General features: G+C 44.4%; 1 protein-coding gene across 3 annotated transcripts in view; it reads right to left on the bottom strand.

Moving 5' to 3' along the window:
• Window positions 1–501: 501 nt before the first annotated feature.
• Window positions 502–21,789, bottom strand: part of Pdp2 (pyruvate dehydrogenase phosphatase catalytic subunit 2) — a 29,875-nt gene continuing 8,587 nt past the window's right edge. Inside the window, exons 1-2 of one of the 3 annotated variants that reach the window (XM_004843091.3) lie at window positions 7,208–7,400; window positions 502–5,235 (exon numbers count right to left, since the gene is read on the bottom strand). In XM_004843091.3, coding sequence (XP_004843148.1) covers window positions 3,607–5,199 — 1,593 coding nt within the window. In that variant the 5' untranslated portion in view covers window positions 5,200–5,235; window positions 7,208–7,400 and the 3' untranslated portion in view covers window positions 502–3,606. Of the gene's footprint in view, window positions 5,236–6,840; window positions 7,182–7,207; window positions 7,401–21,789 lie in introns of those variants that run through there. The other 2 variants (XM_004843092.4, XM_087182234.1) reach the window with 2 other exon arrangements.

The raw sequence follows: 21,789 nt of genomic DNA on the forward strand, positions 1-21,789 counted from the left end.
TAGAAAAATTAGTATTCAAACCAAAGAAAACCAAATTTCATTTTGCCTCTTTTATTTACATTTTAAATATCTCTAACGGTTAGAAAATTGGTATCAATTATGAACACTGGTATGCAGTTTAAAATACAATTGCCAGTAATTATTAAAGAACATGGTTAATAATTATTCCAAGAAAATGCTTGATAAGTATTTTCCAGAAGGCAAGGACAGAGCCTGGTCCGCCCAGGGTCGGTTATGCAGCAGCCCAAACAGGCACTCCCCTCAGATCATGCACATGGCAGCTTGTGTCACTAGCTCTGACACCAGCCTGGATCTCCAGCTCCGAGGGTACCCAATGCATTCATTTTGTGCCACAAGAGTCACAGTTCAGAGACAAATGAACCACTTTATGGTGAGGTTAGGATGGCTCAGTTCTAGGATATTCTGGTTAACCTGGGAAGTTAAGGCTTTCCCAAAGCTGCGAAAAGAAAATAGGTCTGATGGAGAAGAGTTAAGCCAGACTCATTCTGAACAATTATTTTATTTTGCTCCACATAATTACACTTTCCTTTAAGTAGTTCTCAAGCTGTTTATACTTCATTTATGTTTAAAAGATGCCAACTAGATTATGTCCCAAACGAAATTTACCCAGTAGCCTAATGCTGGAGATGTTTTAGGCCACATGTACTAGGAAAAATGCTTATATATTAACATACTTCAAACTTACATTTTAATTATAATAAATTAGCTTTTATGTTACAAACATCTCAGAAAGCCAAATCTCAGTAACTTGATCTAGCGTAATTTGAAATTAGAATACCATCTAGAGTACCAGAGCTGTATTATTTATATATAAATATCTAAATTATGCCAATATTATCAGTTTCTTACCTAAAATTGTAAGTGTGCACCTAAGCACACTTCAAAAATTATGTCCACAATATTAAATGGTCAATCTCATTTGTAAAATTCATTTAAATAGTCTCAAAATTGAAATCTCTATATAAAAGTAATGATGAGTACTTTGGAAGATCTGACAAGGACCACTAACCTTCTTTCTAATTGCAATGTCCCAAGCAGTAGTCCATGTGTGCTTCAGGAAAGCCACTGACAAGAACCAGTCAGGGAGAAAGACAGCTGGAGTTTAACCAGAAGGCAATGCTACCTGGAACATTCATGGGAAGAGCTAGGAGTTTATACAGAAAAAAAGGCAAACAACAAACAAGCCTTTCTTCTCCCTCACTATCCCACCTACAAAGCAGGAAAATCTATTAGGCAGAGAAAAACCAGATGTGCTTTTCAGACACAGGTGGGAAGTCTGTTCTCTCCGCTGCTGCACAAGTTACTAAATTGCATATATTTGTGACCCATGCCAGGCTCCAAGGGTTTAGCTGGCATGAAAAAGGAAGGACAGGAAATGTCAGTTAAGTAAAGTTCTCATTTTCAGCAGCAAACTTTTATGCTAAACCATTAAGAGAATGGTAGTGATTCACATTCTGAGTTAAGGTCTAGGAGATCAGAAGGAATAGTAATGGTTTCAGAATAAACAGGGTTTATGTGCCCAAGGCACTTTTTTCTTTTCTTTTTTTTTTTTGAGACAGGGTCTTGCTATGTAGCTCAGGCTGGCCTCAAACTTGAGATCTATCTGCCTCAGCCTCAATCCGAGTGCCGGGATTAAAGACCTGTGCCACCACACCCAGCTCCAAAAGAGAAATTTCTTAAATGAAGCCACATCACTAAACAGGTAAACTGGAAAATGTACCCAGAAACATCCCCAAGAGAGACATATCCCAATTCTTGACTGAATTTCACCTGGGACAGGTAAAAATAAGGAAGCTGGACCTAGTTATTTGCTTTTTCTTTCCAATGGACATGAGGGGGTGAGAGGAGAGGGATCAACTAATGTAGTTCAATTATACTGAAGAATTCTGCTTGATTTGGCACAAAATTAAATCTGTGGGTTGGGGATTATATTTGTGTTTCCCTTTAGGGACACATTTCCTGTTGTTCAAATGCCATAGCTACTCACGAGAAAAAGAAATTTATCCCCCAAAAAGGATCCATGTGGGTTAATTTTTAAGTAAATACAAAGACTGCAACCCATGGAAACCATTACAAGTTACGTATTTATTTTTGCCTCAACTCCTATACTAAATATGGTCTAATTCCTAAGGAGTAGCAATGGCAATTTGTCACAGTCTCAGGCAGGTGAACCACCTGGTAAGTCTCACTCCTCCCATCTCCCCACTGCCTCTCAGGATGCAGACAGAACCTTGGCTACTGACTGTTCTCCTTAGACCCTTCAAGTTTTCACCTCTCTTGAGTTCAGGCTGAATCTTAAATCCACAAACCAGGGGCCAGGGATTTAGCTCAGTGGTTCCAGCACCTGCCTTGAAACCACAAGGTCCCGAGTTCGATCCCCAGTACCAAATAATAATAAAATAATAATAATAATTAAATCCACAAACCACTGAAGACTGTCCTGCCTAAATGTCCATCATAACCTCCACATGTGATCACACTGGCCCCTTTTCTGTAACCATTTGAAGACAGTAAAGGACTCAGATACTGGTATTGCATTGTTAGCAGCTGCAGGGTAAGGTTGGACAGCATAGCAGAGGTAGAAGGACTATGTCAGAAGGAAATCACAGAAGAATGTTTGAGAGATATAATCAGAAAGGCTTAAAAAAAAGATGAATAACCCACCAGGAGCTAAGATGGAGTGACATCTTACTCATGTACAAGAAAGGCCAGGAGTTAAGAACTAGACATAAATTTTCTCCTACTATGGCTCAAAGTTTTATGGGTGAAACTCAGCGGAGGGGCCAAATGTTGCATAAGTAAATTCAGCTGGTCCAGAGGCCTAGCCCTTCTCATCCTCAGCTGAAAAACAATTTGTCCCAAACATGCTTTACAGGAGGCTTGTTTGCAAATTTGAGGATTCAGGTTTTTTGTTTTATTTCTGTGAGGCTGGGGATCAAACTCAGGGTATTTCACAGGCTAGGCAAGTCCTCTATCATTGAGCTACATACATCTCCAGCCCAAGGATTCAGTTTTTTGGGGGTTTTAAAATCCTAATTCCTTTTTATTTATTTATTTTTTAAGGATTCAGCTTTTAAATGAACTAAAACAGACTTAGAATGCAGTATTACAGAATGTCTTCACAAAAATATTCAAAAAAAGTTAAAAATGTTGCATAGAAAAGTGTTCTGTAATATGCTTTCTAAACCTAGGCCTTAGTAATTAACAAAACAAGACTTCATAATCTAGAAGTGCATGATTGAGAATTCAGAATTATCAAATTTGCATATTTTTGCAGCTGGACCTCAGAAGATCCTGAAGTTCTTCATTCTTATGATCATGATCAAATTTACCCTTTAAAAGCTCCAGATGACACATTTCAAGTGTCCTTATAAAGGACTTGGACTATATGAGCCCAAGCCAATTCTACGGACTTTTTTTCCCGCCCTCTGGACCAAAGAGTTGACCAGCACATGCAGGGGCATAAAGTCACTGTTACAGCTTTGAAACCCAGGCAGTTTTGTTTCCTTCTTCTGTTAGTCAAATATTCAGCAAGCTATATCTATCTGCCTGTCCTTTTAACAGCCAGGCTTGAATAGCTCACTCCTAATCCCCCTTATAATGTGCATCAATTGACTCTGAGTTAAAATACACTACAGTGACAGTGATATCATCCCTGTACATCCTTGCCAAGTCCTCTGGCAATGTCAGCATTGCTGCCAGCCGTTCTGGTTCCATTTCTCCATATTCGTTGCTTCCAATGGCATGTCTGATCAGATGTGTGGCTGCATTTTGGTCAGCTGCGTGGAGTCCGCTGGCTTTCCTCTGCAGCAGCAGACTCTGCATGAGTCCCAGGTTGGTAGGTCTTTGGGCCAGGTCTGGCTTGTGGCGACCTGCCTCAGACAGGAACCCCACTACCAGCCTCACCACATCTTCATTCCCTAACATGTCCCACAGCCCATCTGAGGCCAGCACAAGGAACTTATCCTGGGGCCTCAGCCTGTGATATGTAACCTCAGGCTTGGCAGTTAGGTAAGGTGGCGTATAGTAGTGTGAGGGGGTGAACTGGTAAATGTTGAGGGCCTCGGTATCAAAGCCCCTCTCTAGGACACTGCGCTGCAGCTCTTTACTCCACTTCAGCTGGACATCTCCAAAGGCTCTGCAGGGCATAAGGACACCCAGCAGCCTGTCATCCATGATGACTGTCTTGTCCTCTGACTCAGGGTGCTCCCTCTTAAGTCGAGAGAGCTCAGCCTCGTTCCAGGCATTGTGGTCACAGGTGAGAGGTAGACAAGACCACATGCCATTGTCCTCTTGAACACCAAGGATGGCCCGGCAGTCACCAGCATTTGCCACATGCAAGTGAACTCCACTGACGTGAGCCATGCAAGCTGTTGCCCCAGAAAAAGCAACCTGGAGTGACAGATTCTTTGTTATCTCATCTTCCAGGGGAGCTTGGACTTCCAGTGAGATATCAGAATCCAGTCTCTGGAAAGAGTATATCAATGCTTCCTCAATGCTCAACCCCATTTCCATGTGCAAGTCAAGCAATTCCTGCCAAAAGACACGGAGGTGGTCAAGATGCACTGATGTGACATCCTTGTAGATACTGTCCCCTGGGTGCCTGAGCCACTGCAGGATAGGCAACAGGGGCTTCATATTTTCCATCGCTCCCTCCATCTGCTCCAGGGTCTGGTGGGACATCAGGGACACTGCCACATAGTAGAAGAGCCTTTCACTCACTGCTTGTGCACATGCATGACCACCATGTCCATCAAAGATGCCAAACATCAGTCCTCTGGTCTGCAGGCAGGAGGCTACTCCTCGACGGTCTTCCACTGGGGAATTCGCAGCCAACTGGTTGCTTTCAAACCGCAATACAGAACTTGGGACTTCGTTGTCCAAATCAAGAATCTTGTGGGCTGACTCACCAGCTCGAAGCACTTCATTTACCTGCTCAGGGCTGAGTTGCAGGTGGAAATCCTCTTCCTCTGTTGATGTGTGTCTGTAGGCTTTCTGCACAGTGAAGGCGCCACATGGTGAACTGTTTTGTAAGGTAGGTGATGCCCAGGAAAGGAGCCTCCATTTGGATTGATTCCTTTTTGAGATACACCTTGAGTATAAGTGTCTGCTACCTTGTAATGTGAGAATGCAGCTCCTGGTAGAAGTTAAGATCCAGTAGGACACAGTACTTGACATTCTGAAACTATGCCACCAAGTGAGGATTTGTTAAACCTGAAAATTAAAGAATTTAAGAGAGCTTCAAAATTTAATTTCTTAAAAATACTGACTTCTGAAACATTTGCTAATATCCAGGACAAAAGTGATTTCAACAATTTAAAAGAATTGAGTAAACTTAAAATACTATGTAAGAACCCTCATTCACTATCTCACATAAACACATTCCAGAATTTTTGGAAAACAGATATGTACATACGCTCTACGCTTACAGAGCCACTTAGGGCTTTATACTTTCCTTCTAGCTGTCCCAGGACCCCAGGACCCCAGGACCCCATTTTCCTCTCTTTCCCAAGTCCTTTCTCTTATGAGAGCCTAGTCCTATCTCCCATGTTCACAATCTCTCCAGCAGAATACAAGTGTTCACCTGCTTCCCCACTAGTGCACAAGCTCTAAAACTCTGGGAACTGTAGCTTCCTTACCAACAGCTCTTCAGTGTCTAGCCCCGTACCTGGCAGACAATAGGGCTAAACTGTGTACCTGGCAAACATTAGCTAAATGTGACATTTTCAGAGGTCCAGTAACACACTAGGTGAGACACTAGCTGTCTACCATATACACTGTATGTACATATATACAACACAGACATACTTCACCGGTCTGAACTCCAGCTATGCACTGATGGGATGGGACCAATACCAGCCTTTTAAGGTTTTGTAAGAATTTAATAAAATATGACCCTTCTGATAAAAAGCATATATTCCTTCATTCTGTACACAGTTTTATATTGTACCTACAACTTTGAATCTGGTTTTCCTGTTAAGAGATATTTTTTCGGTAATAAATACATTTATAGGACACACAATATAGCATTTTCTGCATAAACAATCTCAATTTACTTATCTGTTCTCTACTGCTGGGGATCTAAAGGTTCTTTCCCCTAACCAGTTCTTTATAAAACATCAAACTGCATGGTCTTATGCAACATCCTTTTCCTTGCTTAGGTTTTAACCTACTTATTTCCAAAACAGGGAATCAGTAGGTCAAAGCGTGTAGATTTGTACTGCCAAACTGATTTACAAAAGCTTTACAGTTGCTTCCACAAAGGCATGAAGGAAATAGTTTTCTTGTACTTTCACTACCCTCTCAGTTTTCCTTGGGAAAGGAAAAAAGGAAGGAAGGAAGGAAGGAAGGAAGGAAGGAAGGAAGGAAGGAAAAAAGTTGTCCTATTATAATTAGCTCCTATCCATAACCTGGGAAAAGGGAAGTCTCCTACAAGTTTTAAGATTTTACTTATGAATCCTACCCTCCCCTAGTTTGTTTGCTGGGATCTCAAGAGCTCCCAGCACCGAGGACTGTCCCCTCCCCTCCCCACTGAGCTTAGGGCAGGAGAGGTCGGTCAGAGGCAGAGGGTTTAGCCCGGCGAGCAGCTGCACGACTCGAGGCAGCCCGCCTGAGCCCGGACTCAAACAACACAAACAGGTCTGAATTTCAAGTCTCGGACCACAGCTTCCTAAATAAAACCGGGGCTCCGGAGTCTGCCAAACTCGACTTCCTCCAGACCCCAGCGCAGCCGCGTCCCGGAAACACGGAGTAGGTGTTTCCAAGCCTCGGCTTCGCAGGTTGTAAAAGACAGGAATTCCATGGGGATGCAAAACTCACGGCGTGTTCAGAGATAAAGCAATTAATAAGCGGGCTCCAGAGCCGGAGATTTAGCTCAGTGGTTTCGCCGCCTGCTGCGTAAAGTGCAAGGACCCCAGTTCGATCCCCGGTACCAAAAAAAAAAAGGCGCGCTCCCGGTAGGCAGCCGAGTCCTCCACCAGCCTGCGGGGCCGGGGCCACGTGGCGAATGCGAGCCAGTGGGGTGACAGTGGCCGTGGGCCCCACTTGTCCCGCCCTCTCGCGTCACCTCATCTCCGCACTTCGCCCTATCACCTGAGCCCGTGCCGCGCGCCGTGGACGGCCAAGGGGCCGGCGAGGACAGGCTCAGAAAGTGGCATCTATGTCCCCGGCTGGTCTCCTTGCTTACCTCGGACCTTCGCCCTCTTCTCACCAGCTTGAGCTGCTGCCAGCAGATCGGACCCCCACTTTCTCGGCTGCGCACAGTTCAGCAGCTGCTGCCACTAGCTACTCACTTCCCCCAGTGAGGCCCCAATTCAAGAACAAGCTCGAGGAAGGCGCCCTCCCATCACCTCTGATTGGCTTACATTGGGAGGCGAGCTCTTGACTGACTGTTGTATTAACCAATGGATGAAGAGAGAAAGGGGACGTAAAAGGCGGGATTGGGCGGGGCAAATACCCGCCTCCACCCGGACCGCCCAGGTTCAGACAGCGAGCGCCGAACCACCAGACCAGGTGGTCCTGAGGCTGAATTCCCAGCTAATAGATCGCCACACCGTAAACACCCGAACACAAGCGGCTTCTCTAGTTCCTTACTGTCAATACATTGTGGCTTGCTCTCAATTTCTGTGTCAATCATTCCAGCCCACTCTCCTAAATGCTACACCCTTTGAGGTCCTACAGGTCCCTCAAGCATAACTTGTCCTGAACTAATTTTCCCGCCAAACCTTCTCTTCCTCCTCTCCTCCCCTTTCCCAGAAGGGCTTCACCATCTGACCAGAGATCCAAATCAAAAGACTTGGGAGAGCCTGGTGTGCTGGTGCAAGCACTCTGGGAGGCTGAAGGAGAGCTACAAGTTTGACCCCACCCTGGGCAATTTAGCAATTTAATGCGACCCTGTCTCAAAATTAAAAATCAAAAAGGAGCTGGGGATATAGCTCAGTGGGAAGGCAGTACATAGGGAGGGATTTAGGAGTCATCTCGATATCTCCCTCTCCTTCACCCTCTTGTCAATGGTCCAATCCTCCTAAATACCTCCTTAGCCTCCTAAATACCAGCCTCCGAAATACCTCCTCAGCCAACCGTCTGCCTCCTGCTCCGCCACCCTATTCCTCATCCACCACCTGTCCTCCCTACTGTCAACTTTGGTTTGGTCCTAACCAAACTTTCCTCTACAGAGCAGCCAAGAAGACCTTTCAAAAACTAAAGTTCCTGCTCTAAAGTCTTCATTGGTTCCCAGCCAACCACTGCCTTGAACTCAGGATTACATTGCCCCATCATTGACAAATACCACCGCTCATTAGCAGTTAGTAGGTCGACAAAGGCAGAGAACCAAAACATTAAACATTCCCTCCATCCCTTCTGGTTTACGATGCTCCCTGCACAGACTGTGAAATTCCAATCATGATTATTTTAATAGAACTCTTCTAACTGTGTAAATCAAATAGAATCCTTCCTTGGAGGCGCATAAAAAATGAGACAAGCAGAAAAGGCCCCTTAGAGCCCTGAGAATGTGGTCTTCCAGAAGGAAGACATACTGGCTTACCCGGGGAGCTTTGCCAGCTGATGTAGACCCAAGGTCGCTTCTGCAGTAAAACTGCTTCTGTTAGACATGCCCTGATGATATTTATACTGTCACTCACCCTTCGCCCTTTCAGGAAGTTCTAAATCAGGATTTGAAACATCTTTCTTCCTGAATATTGAGGGGGCTGTTTCAGACCCACGCTAAAATTAACTCTAACCAGACGTAGTGGCCCAGCCTGTAATTCCAGATATTTAGGAGGCTAAGGCAGGAGGATCCTAAGTTTGAGGCCAATCTGGGCAAAATTGCAAGACCCTGTCTCAAAAAAATAAAAAGAATTGGGAGTGTAGCTCAGCAATGGTGCACTTACTTAGTATGCTCAAGACCCTGGGTGGACTCTCCAGTACCACAAAAACATAATAAGACAAAACAAACACCTCTAAATAATTAGATATGGCTGTAAAGTGATAAACAAGGGATCCCATTCATGATAAACACTAAAGTGCTAGTTGCTGGGGTCTGGGGAGAGTGCTTACCTAACACCTACAAGGGCCTGGATTTGATCCCCAACACTGCAAAAATAAAAAAGAAAAGAAAAAAATAGATAGGAGAGAACAGGGAAGCATATTGTTTTGTTTCTGGGGTTTTGGCTTAGTTTGGAGTTTTGTTGGGGGTTTTTTGTTTGTTTTTTGTTTTGTATTAAGAGTTCATTTGAGGTTACAGGTTAATCTTCAGTTCTTCAGCCCAGAGCCTGCAGAGTTTAATTGCTCCATCTGCAGGCATCTGCCCAGACAATGTGACAGGCCCTGGGATGACCCCTAGTACTGCTCTCCTGAGAAAAATTACATCACACTACTAAGTCTGAAACCACAGAGATTTTTCAAGTTACCACATACTCCCTACTTCCAAAGTAGAAATGCACCCTCAAGAATACTGTGTGCACCAGAACTTTCATTTACAAGCTATAATCAGTCCTTTGTGGTGTTGAACACTGTAATCCCAGCACTCGGGAGGCTAAGGCAGGAAGATTACAAGTTTGAACCCAGCCTGGGCTACATAATAAGCTCAAGACTAGCCTGGGCTACATAGAGAAATCCTATCTAGAAACAAAAAAAACCTTAGTAAGCCAGTTATATAGGACGCCCAGTCCAAGTACCCAAACTGGTCTTCCAGGGCTTCCTTATCCCAAGGTCTTATAAGACAAAAAAAAAAGGAGGAAAGGATCTATCTTCTTTTGAAAAAGGGAAAGTATAATTGAACTGGAGTTTTTGGAGAAAATATGTAAAACTGTTCAGCCTCGCTCAAACAAAGAATAGTGAATCAAAGTGAGTTATGGATCTATGTTTTTCTTGTGGTGCTGAAACTCAGGGATTCATTTATGCCAGGCAAACATTCTACCACTGAGCCACATACCCAGACCTGAGTTACTGATGTTTGCTACTCAATCTAGCAAAGATTAAAGCATGATTAGATATGTAGTGTTGGTGGGTGGGCATTCCATCACAGTGGGTGGGGATGTAAATTGAGGTATACCTCTAATTGACTAATACCATAATTTTCAATTTATCCTAAAGGGGGGAAAGTAAACATTACAAATTTTCTGCAACAAACACATTATTCCATGTGGTGCAACTTGTGCAATCAGAAAGAAAAAAAAAACTTGCATTTTTTAAAAAAGCTAGAAGAGTGACTGGAGTAGGGAGATGGATCTTTTGAATGATTCTGGCAAAGTTCCCTGATTCTTTAGCTATGCGAACAAGATGGTTTATATCTAAATGTCTCCCCCTCCCCCAAAGCTTCATGAGCTCATAGGTGGGGCTTTTGGGAGGTTATTGGATCATGGAGACAAGATTCTCATCAGTGGATTAATCTACTGATGAGTTTATAGCTAAATTCAATGTTGGAAGTGAACTCTGGTCCAAGGAGGTGGCCCACTGGGGGCATCGCCTGAAGGGTATATGACTATCTCACTTCCTCTTCCTTGATCTCTCTACTCCCTATCTAACTTTCCATGGGCTGTTTCCCCTCTGCCATGTCCCTCAGCCATGCTATCTTGCCTTGGAGCCACCCGACTATGGACTCAAACCTCTGCAAACTGTGAGCCAAAATAAACCTCTCTTCCATTAATTTGCAGGTGTTGGGCTACTGTGACCCAGTGACAAGAAAAGTAACTAAGACACAAAATTTCTATGACATGTTAGGAAAGCCAGATTTGAGGATGATCTTGTGTCAGGGAGACCGGAGATGATGGTAGCCACTTTCTTTCTATTGAAACTGCAACCTCCAGCCTGATATCTAGAAGAATTTGTAAAAACTTTAGGTGTCTTTGTACCTCACCGATAAGCAGAAGAGTCTGTCTTTGCAGTGATTTTGTGGTGTCCCGACTTCCCAGAGCATCTGAATAAACCCAAAGAGTCTTGCTGTTCTCAGTATTTCTATGCCCTCTGCAGAGAGATCTCTGCCCAAATAAAGTGTTTTAACTTCACTGTGTAGCCAACCAGGTAACTTTTCCTAGCACTATCCTCTCTTGAATTGACACACATATGGATATACAAACACACACACACCACCAGGCCCCCTTTCCTTCAGAAGGAAGGATTGCCAATCCTTGCCCTTGTGCTAGCAACAAAAGGTTGGGGATTTTTGAAAACTACAAGTCCTGTCTCAGCCCCTGTGATAGTTTGGATCTAACATGTCCTCCAAGCCGGCCATAGTGGCACATACCTGTCATACTAGCATTCCGGAGGCTGAGGCAGGAGGATTACCACAAATTTGAGCCCAGCCAGGATACATAGTGAGCTCAAGGTCAGTCTGAATTACATAGGGAGAACCTGTTTCCGCCCCCCAAAAACCAAATATGGCTGGGGATTTAGCTCAGTGGCACCTTGCCTGCCTCACAAGTGCAAGGTCCTGAGTTCAATCCCTGGTACTGCAAAGAAAAAAAAATAGCCAGGCATGGTGGCACATGTTTGTAATTTCAGCACTCAGGGGCTGAAGTAGGAGGATCACCATGAGTTCAAGGCCAGCCTGAGCTGCATAGTGACACCCTGTCTCAAATTAATTAATTAAGTCCTCCAAAGGCTTTGTGATGGGGCTTGGTTGCCAGTTGAAGAGCTTTCAGAAGGTGATTAGATGATAAGGGTTCTACCTTCCTCAGTGGATTAATCTATGGATGGATTAATAACTTGATGGGTGGCGAAGGGAACTCAGGATGTGAGGCCTGGGTGAAGGGAGCAGGTCGTGCCCTTCCTCTTGGGCTTTCTCTGCTTTTTGGAGGGAAAGGGATCCATCCAAGGGACTCTATTGCTGAGCTATTTCCAGCTTTTCTTTCTTTCTTTGAAGCTATCTTGTTAGGTGGATACATGTTTAGGATTGTTAATAGCTTTCTGGTGAATCATTACATAATATTACTTTTTTTGAAGGGAAACCTTTATTGGTACATTTTAGATATACATAATGATAACATTCATCATAGAGAATTTGTACCTGTAAATAATATATCTTGCTTCCGTTTTTTCCCATCCCCCCTTTGACCCTTCTTCCCCTCCTTATTTACAAAAGATTTATTTTCATTTTTTCTGGAAGATAGAATAGGTAGAACTCTCAAAGACATTGGTATAGATGAAGATTTTATAAACAAAACCCGATAGCATAGGAACTATCACAAAGAATCAACACCTGAATTATCATCTTATTAAAAAGCTTTTGCACAGCAAGAGAAACACCAACAGAGTGAAGAGACAACACAGTGGGGGGAAAATTTTTGTCAGCTGTTCCTCAGACAAAGGACTACTATCTAGAATATATAATGAAATAAAAACAATTCAGACACCCCCCCAAATTTAAAGACCCCACCAATGGGCATCTGAAATAAATAGACACTTCTCAGATGAAAAAGTAGAAATAGCAAATAAATATATGAAAAAATGTTCAACGTTGCTGGTCATTCGAGAGATGCAAATTAAAACAACACTGAGACTCCATCTCACTCCAGAAAGAACGGCTGTTATCAAGAAATCAACCAACAACAAATGCTGGCGGGGCTGAGGGAGGTAAAGAAACACTTCTCCACTATTGGTGGGAATGTAGACTGAGCTATGACTGTGGAAATCAGTGCGGAAATTCCTCAAAAAACTAAAACTAGAAGTTGCGTTTGACCTAGCTATTCCCCTCACAGCAAAATAGCATACCCATATTTGTAGCACCAGCAGTTTGTAATAGCTGAATCTTGGAAACACCACAAATGCCCATGAATGAATGGATGGATAAAGAAGATGTGGGTTGTTTTATGCAATGGAGTACTACTCTGCCATAAAGGATAAGCTCGAGACGTTTCTAGCTAAATGGATGCACCTTGAAACCATACTCTTAAGTGAAATAAATCAGATACATATGTGTAAATACTGCATTGTCTCTCTGGTGTGAGAAACTGAAAGTGGAAATAAGTACTAAAATGTATACTAGATATTGGGGAATGGAAAGAAAAGAAAATGTTCAAATGAGAAGGGACAAGAAAGCAGGAAAGAATTGAAACAAATCTTTGTTTTTTGAGACAGTGATATAGAGCATATGATATAGGACTCCCAAATAATCCAAATAATGTAAGGAAAATATTATAACTCCCAACCTGATAGATATCCAGAATCTTGAGTTCCTGTTCTCTAAAGTCAATGAATGAATTCTAGAAACACCGGAAGTTAAAAGTAGGGAATATGTATTGAGGGAAAGACAGCTCCTGCCTAAGAGGGATGGGAGGGGATATCCAGAAAGTGGGTAGCCCCCACAACCCTGCTTCTCAAGGGAGTTTTGAGTAAAGCCACGAGGTGAGGTGGACTCGAGGTGAGGTGGACTCAAGTTGAGACAAAACTATAGTCAACCGGTAAGATTAAAAGTATAATCACTTAGATAATATTGATCCAATGGGAAATTACAAGGTGGGTATAAGGTAGGACAAAACTAGGGTCAACCAATAAGATTACAACAAGTAGAGTCAGTTAGGTAATACTGATTAAATAGGGATCAAATGGGGGAAGTAAGTCACATACCAAACTGACTGAATAAGGATTTCCCAGAAGAAAGGGGCTAGGGAGCAATATCAATCACTGCTGTTCATCTCTAGGGGAAGTATGTGAATTTTGGCCTTCAGTAAATGGGCTTCAACTGTCTTCTGTATTGACTCTCTGGAGGGTTCGAGTTGTCTACAGTAACAAGATCTCACTAACTGGCCCAGGGAAGACTTGAATTTGTGATCTTCCTGCCTCAGCCTCCCCAGGTGCTGGAATTATCTCTCTGCTTTCTTGGCTGTCAGGAGGCAAGCAGTTTTCTTCTGCCATATCTTCCTGCTGTGATGCTTCTGCATCCACTCAGGACTGAAAGCGGTGGAACCAGCTGACTTGGATGGAAACTTTGAAACCAGGTTATCACAGTGACAGAACACTGACTGAGGCAGCCGCTTTCTTGAATCAGCTTTCAAGATTTGCTAACAGGCTTACCAATTGTTAGGAGGCCTCTAAACAGCTGTGTTAAGCTGATAGCGCGCACAACCAAAGCTAATGCTTTTTCTTGTGTAAAGGAACATGGGCAGCCGCTTTGGGAAAAGAGAGTTTCTTAGTTTCTCAGTCTGTAAGGCTTTTCCAAACCCAAGGCCACCTTTCTCAGCCAAGAGAGCACCTGCCCCCAAGGCTGCAGCGATCTGGGACTTGGGGACAAAATAATCCCTCTTTTTGTCACCATCATCTCGCATCCACGCCATTCAAGCTGTATTCGATGTTGTAAATGCACTTGATCTTAGCCAAAAGGCCGAGAAGCGATCGATGTTGTAAATGACTCAAGACCTTTCATGAAAGTCCTCTTGGAGGAGAGGAGAAGGGTCCTAGAACACTCCTGCAGGAAGAAGCTACAGCAAGTTGGAGAGATGCATCAGAGGCCTGCAGAAGCGCGCTTTCGCCTGCAGGGGCCTCCCAGGCTGCAAGACAAGCGGCCAGCAGGGGCCGCTGCTCCTCGAGCGCGGCTCCGGGGGAAGCCAGCCGGCCGCGCGCGACCGCAGTGTCAGCTCGGTCTGCAAGCGAAGGCCTTGGAATCCCAGCTTGCGCTACCTAATCAAACAGTAGTCCTTTTCCCTGGGATTCCTGGGCAGGCTCTGGGCGAAGCGAGCTGGCAGCTCCGCGCAAAGTGAGGGACCTGCAGGCAGCCTGGGCTGTGCACCAGGATGGCGTGTCCTATAACCCCTGGCCGCAGCAGCGACCCCACTTCAGCCTGACCAATCCCACCACCTAACTCGCATCTAGCAAGACGTGGAACTGGGGTTGGAATTGGCCAGGACAGAATTTCACGTAGAAATAAGCAGGTTACAACCAACAAGATCGGACACTATGATAAAAACAGTGATTTATCCATTTGTGCATACCTGTTGCCTGCAGAGAAATGTTTAACAGGACAAAGTTTAATAGCTAGCAGTTAGAAACGTTTCTGAATCGTGAAACCCTGTAGGAACTTTCGCATTCCATTTACTTCTTTTCTTTTAATCACACATGTTTTTAATAATCAGGAAAAATGTAATAATATCTGTCCTACACACACACACACACACACACACACACACGAGGAGGGGTCACAGCACAGCCCACACTCTGGCTGGGGGAGTGAGGACTGAAGGACTCTGCCTTTAGATAAGGAAATCTGAGAAGGTTCCTCTGATAAGACAGACTACAGTGGAGATTTAAAGAAGTTAGGGAGCAAAAGAACATTCTGCAGAGAGAAAACAGCAGGGGCAAAGGTTCTTGACTTCACGAACCAAAAGAAGAGCTTGGATTTTATGGCCAAGGCTGCCAGCCCTCCCTCCAGACCTTGGGCCAGGGCTGGGAAGGACTTGAGAGTGTATCATCACCTGCACTTTCCTGAAGTGTAATCTGCAGCACACCATCCCACAAAATCTTCTCCAAGGAAAGGGCCACAGCCCAGTATCCACCCTGGAAACAATTCACAATGCACAGTGGATAGTCTAGGCTCTGAAAAATCCTGCAAGGAAAAGGAAGCCATCCCCCTTTATTGCAGCAACTCCAAATGTTTCATGAAGAACCACTTCTTTACTATGAAAGGTATTCACATCTGGCAGAACCCATGCACGTTGTGAGACACTTGTATATCCATTTTTTAAAGTATGAAGTCTGTAGACATGATGTAATTTCCCCAGTACCCCCAGCAAGCTTTAAGCTCTTGGAGGAGATGGATCTAAACACTGCTCTCTGGAGTCCCAGCAAAGCCACTCTCCTGAAATCTTCTTTATCCACATTTAGTAGTCTAGGGGACCAGATTGGGCCCCTCCAAGGTTGCAGGGAGAACACAGTACACTCATGTTTTGTCCAGCCATCTTAGGTAAAGACTGTAACTTAAATACACCCTTTACCTCCTGGGCTTTAACAATATATGTGTGCTTCCTGAGTCTGGCCCCACTGAGAAATGGAGGGCTAGTGGACTTCAAATACACTCATAGAAAGCCACATATTCTTTCATCAGCCAATAGCAACAATCAAAGCCTGAAAGCCTGAATTCTGGTTAGAAGGCTAAGAATCCAGTTTGGGTATTTTTCCTTCCTTGCTGAGGACCAGGGTGGCATGTGTCAGCCTTCAGGGTCAGGTACAAAGTGCCAGGCCCTTGACCATTCTCTACACCCGTTTTTCCAAGAAACGAGAGCCTCTCTTGTCTTGGTACAAGATACCTTGTGTGATGTGGCGGTGATCAGGGCCAGGTCGAAGGTGAGCCAAACCCCACCACTGCCATTGACTGAAGGTGTGACTAGAGCAAAGGACCCCAGCTGAATTTACAGCCCTTGTTTCTCTATCTGTTAAATGGGGGTGGCGTTCCCATAATGTGGGGACTGACATCCCCCCAGCTGTGTGATGACTGTAGAATGAGGGCAGGGGAAGGAATGTGAGGTGTCAGGGCAGAGCTGTCCTCCTTTCCTCAGCTCCAAAGCTATTTCTGTCTGAAGAACTAGGATCTGTGACTGTAATCAGGCCACCCCCAACCCCCAGGCTATGCTGGAGACTAGGTCAAGTTTAAACCAGCTTTTTCTGAGGCTAACCTTCAGTTCCATATGCCAACCTCCAGGCCTTTGCTGTTCCTCCACGTGGGATGTTTGCCTCTATCCTCCATACCTTTGGGAAACAGTAAGGCTACTGCCTCAATCCTCCATGTGGTCCCCATCCCCAGCAACCCAGTGATACTGGCCAGTTCCCCGCTCTTCCCAGTGCTGGAGCCAACAACCACCAGAGGAAACAAGAGTTTAAGGCTCCAGAAAAGAAACAGTAGCACAAACAACAACAAAAATATGTTAAGTAGTTCGACAAGTAGGAACCTGGCAATTTTTTTTTCTTTTTCTTTTTTTTTCTTCCTACACAGCCAGGCTCCACTCAGACCCCTGGCAGTGTATCACTGGCTAGCAGAGCCCAGATACCAGGCTGCAGCTCTACACATGGCCACCAGGAGGTGTAAATGCATCACAGGAACCACTTGAGCATCTCACTTTCCAGAGCAGTTAGAATGTGTGTGTGTGTGTGTGTGTGTGTGTGTGTGTCTCCCAGCCCTGCACCTGAAGTCTAGATTAGCACTAGGAATTGACACTGTCCCTCAGCACATCTTCAGTATCCCTGTGCCCCAGTATTTATTTACTGACATCTATATTATCTTTATAAAACTTATGCTGTTTGTGTTTATAAATACAATTTTAATTATGTCTTTATAAATATACAATTTTAATTATGTCTATATAAATATCTTACTATATGTGATGTTACTGACCTTGATATTACAAAAAGGCATTTAACTGATTTTTTGAAATTGTGTATAGATAAGTTATATTTTCTTTAAATTTCACTTCAGGGTCCTATTGGCACTTATTAATTTATATATATGTATATACTTTGGTACCAGGAATCAAGCTTGGGTCCTTGCACTTGCACAGCAGGCGGCAAAACCACTGAGCTAAATCCCCAGCCCTACACTTACTAATATTAAAAGTAGGCTCTGAGATGCTCACGAACATTATATGAACAAAAAAGCGAGAAACTAAGGAGATTTCTGAAATCAATCATTTCACCTATTGAAAGTTCGAAATAATGCAGATGTAATTTATGCTGTTAGAAGTCAGGAAGGTGATTGCTTTGAAGAAGTAGTGATTTGGTGAGGGAATAGGAGATTCAGTGGACCCTCAAGTTATAACCAGCCTGACATATAAACAACTTGGGTTATGATCAGAATTTTAATTTTAACTTACAATGCTGGCCGCTTGTTCTTCCTGATGGTCTCAGATACAGATTTAACCCTTCAAGAGTTCTGGGAGGAACATGACAACATCCTTTCCTGTGTGGTGTTCATTGAGAGATCCTGGGCCAATGTCTCTCCAAGGACACTGATATCTACCTGTGTACAGAAGAGAGACTTTGAAGGCTCTGTAGAGGACCCTGAGCCTTCAACTGACCAACTTGAGTTACAACCAGCCCTGGCGAATGAATTGAGTTCTTAAGTCAAGGGTCCACTGTTTAGGGTGCAGGCAATGTACTTTTGTTGATCTGTGTGCTGGGTACACAAGTGTGTTCAGGTTGTGAATGTTCATAAAGGGAAGGTATTTTTCTGTATAGAAGTTGTGCTTCAATTTATTAAAAACAAAGCTAACATCACAAGTAAAGGGGAAAATCCATGTTATATTCCTATTGATGTAATACTCTCATTTTTTGTAATATTCCAATGAACAGTGAAAAACCTGAGTCTTTTCATGAGACAATACTAACAGATGTGAGGGCCATCCTGCTGGCTGAGTGGTACTCTTAACCATACCAATGTCAGGAAAGACAATGAGATTGGAGAACTGTTCCAGACAAAGAGCCCTAAAGACCCTTGGCAGCTGAATGCAATGTATGATCTGGGATTATGTTGCTGTGAGAAAGATATTAATGGGACATTTAGCAAAATATGAATAAGATGTATGGGTTAGATAATACCACGACAGTGTTAATTTTCTGGTTTTGATTCATGTTCTATTGTTAGGTAAAACAATGTCTTTGTTTTGGGGAAAACACACTTAAGTATTTAGAAAGAAAAAGATATCATCATAGCTGCAACTTAGACTGAAAAAATTTTTTAAGTGTATATATATTGTGATAGCTTTCCATCACTGAATCAAACGTCTAAGCTATAAAGGGAAAGGGTTTACTTTGGTCCGTGGTCTGTTGAACTTGTCACTTTGGGCCTGTGGCAGCTCATCATGGCAGCAGCGTGTGGCAGAGCAAAACTTCTCACCTCATGGCCAGGAAGCAAAAAGAGAGGAAGGGGTTAGGTTCTCACCAATCCCTCCAAGGGCATAACCCCAATGACTAACTCCCCCTCTTGGAAGTTCTACCACCTCCAACAGTGGCTTCCTGGGAACCAAGGCTTTTACCACATGGGCCTTTGGGGAACTTCTAGATCCAAAACTATAGCATGTGCATTCACACATTTGTGCACATGCACACACACACAGAAAGAACTAAAGCAAATGTGATGAAAAGGGAAAGTACAGGCGACCAGTCGCTGGTTATTTGTTGTATTATTCTTTTGACTTTTCCAAAGTCTGAAATGATATTAAAATAAAAGGAAGAAAAAGATTTTTAAAAACATTTCAGGGGTAGCCAGGAGTGGTGGCGCATGCCTGTAATGCCAGCACTCTGGGAGGCTGAGGCAGAAGGATCACAAGTTCAAGCCCACCCTGGGCAACTTAGTGACTTAGCAAGACTTTGTTCCAAAATAAAATAAACTAATTACTGGGAAGATAGCTGAATGTGAAGACCCAGGGTTCAACGTTCAGCATTGAAAAACATTTGAGATGTGAAGTCTGTGTGTCTGATAGGAGAACCCTAAATGCTGGCCGTTCATCTCTGTTTCCAAAGCTATAACCTCAACTCTCCTGAATGTTAGTCCAAAAAGGAAAAGAAAATTAAGACTCAAAGCCCAGATTTCCCAGCAATGGTGGGGTCTTCAGTGCCATGGGTGCTGAGGGCCCACGTCTGAGAATCTTCCCATACAGCAAGGCCTGAGGAAGGCAGGCTGGCCTTGGTCAAGCCCTTGTCTGTAAGCCAATACCTGATGTAAGGCCCTGTCTGGCTTAGTCTTGCTCACTAACACTTCTCCATACCCTCCAGCGACCTCTGACCTCAGGGGCTGCTGCCTTGTGGCAGGCACCCCAAAGACTGCAAATCTGGATGCTGATACCCTGACCTGGACCCCCTAGGAGTTGCTAGAATGGCCAATGGTGCCAATAAAGCAGCCAGCTTGGCATTGAGGTCTCCACTCCCATCCTGGGGTCAAAGGGCACATATGAGAAGTTTGTGCCCCTCAGACCAGAGCTGCACAGGAGTAAAGGGCTCCCCCCCGACACCAGGTCCCTTCCACTGCCCCCAGAACCACAGGCTTCTAGATTTAGCAGCAGGGCCGGAACTTCAAAGACTTGGCTGCCCTCAAAATAACTTTTCAGCTCACCTGCCACTGCTTGAAATAATACCATTAGAGCTCTGCTCTCCAGGGGAGAAATCATTTCCAGGCATTGGCTTCTGCAAAAATACAGACCCCATTGTTGTATGGGTCATGGTCCATGGACCTGGATATGTGAAAAACATCAAATGTTTTTATTTTTCCATAAATCAATTAAATCAAGCTCTGATCCCCCCATTACACGGTACTAGTGGGAAATCCAGCCTAGGCATTCTCCTCTCTCAGTGATGGGCAAAGGTCTGGAGGTCTTGGCGGCTCTTCTGTTTATCAGCCCCTACTGATGGCGTCTAGTGCCAGTACCATGGCTCCTTTCAGTCTAGGGTCATGGAGGGGTAACCCACAGCTGAGATCCAGGGCCACTCCCCAGCTTGGCCACAAAATCCACCTCTCTTTCTGGGAAGTCTGCTTTCTCTCAAGTCCTACCTTTCAGGTCCTCCACTGATACATTGGGAAGACACAGACCTAGAGAACAAGTCCTCCAACACACTGAAAAAAGGGCCACAAAACCATCCCCTAAGAAAGTGTTACTGACTCTGTGCCCCTTTCAGAGGACCACGTCTTCACTGTCAGCAATGACGCTCAAATGGTAAGGTTTTAAGCAATGTGACAGCAAGCAGGAAGTTATTTGGGGCATGGTTCTTTCTGATACATAAAGCTCTCTTAATAGAGTGAAAAGCACTGGGTGAGGAGTCCTAAATCCTAGCTCTCCCACCAACTCACTTCAGCAAACTATTCCCTTTTTAGCCTCAGCTGTTCTGTCTGGATAGTAGTGTCACCCTGGATGCCCTGGGATGCCCTCGGTGGCTTATTGACTCCTGACCAGCCATGGCTGCTTCTGGCTCAAGAGTTATACTCCTAAGCACTCAAGAGCACCTGTAGCAAGGTCCAGTCCCCAGCTCCCCAAGGGCCTTGGTAACTAGAGAGACAGAATAGGATGCCCTCTGGAGACACTCAGGCCCAGAGCAATCAAAACCTTGTCACTCAGAGACAGAGGTGAGAGAGGAGGGGGAGGAGGAAGAGCCCTTCAGAAAGTTCTCCCTCCTGAAAGTCTGAAGGGTTCCTGGGAGCCCAGATGACCCTGGGGCCATATGGACCTTTCTCAGAATGCCTGTCCCAGGAGGGGAGCATGGTGAAGATAAAGGAGCCACTTGCTCAACCTCCAATGATCATGAAGCCCAAAACACTCAGGGTGTTTCTGGAGTGGTATGGATTAGATCCTAAGATCGCCAAACTGGAAACTGCCAGAACCCAGCCATGAGTCCATCCTACAGGGTCAAGAAGGGGCAGCAGGAGGAGGCAAGGGTGGTACCTGCCAGAATGTGCACTGGAACCCATGTGAGAAGAAAGTGATGCCTGGTGCTCCCTGAGACTCCTGAACAGTCCCCTTCCTCTGGCCCCGTTTCTAGACCTCTAGTTTCCCTACATTTGGCGCCCAATGTGGATGTGAATCGGATCCACAAGTGAACTCACCTGTGAGACAAACTCGGAGTAAAAGAGACAAAGCACGGATCTCCCAGGATAATTTCCGGACTTGAACAAAGGACACTGGTGGTAAGAGTGTCCAGCTGCGGGTAATTTTCTATCTTTGCTGAGTTATAACTATGGGTCAGTCTCTGTCAACAGAGCAGCATAACTTTGCCAAATTACTTAAGTCGTTGTTAAATCAAGCTATGTACCCAGTACCTAAGGATGCTGCGATAGATTTGTTAAAAGACGTACAAATGTCC

Source organism: Heterocephalus glaber, unplaced genomic scaffold (assembly GCF_053883595.1).
Source record: "Heterocephalus glaber isolate CG9 unplaced genomic scaffold, H.glaber_assembly_v1.0 deba00000071, whole genome shotgun sequence".
In the NCBI taxonomy this organism is placed as follows: domain Eukaryota; kingdom Metazoa; phylum Chordata; class Mammalia; order Rodentia; family Bathyergidae; genus Heterocephalus; species Heterocephalus glaber.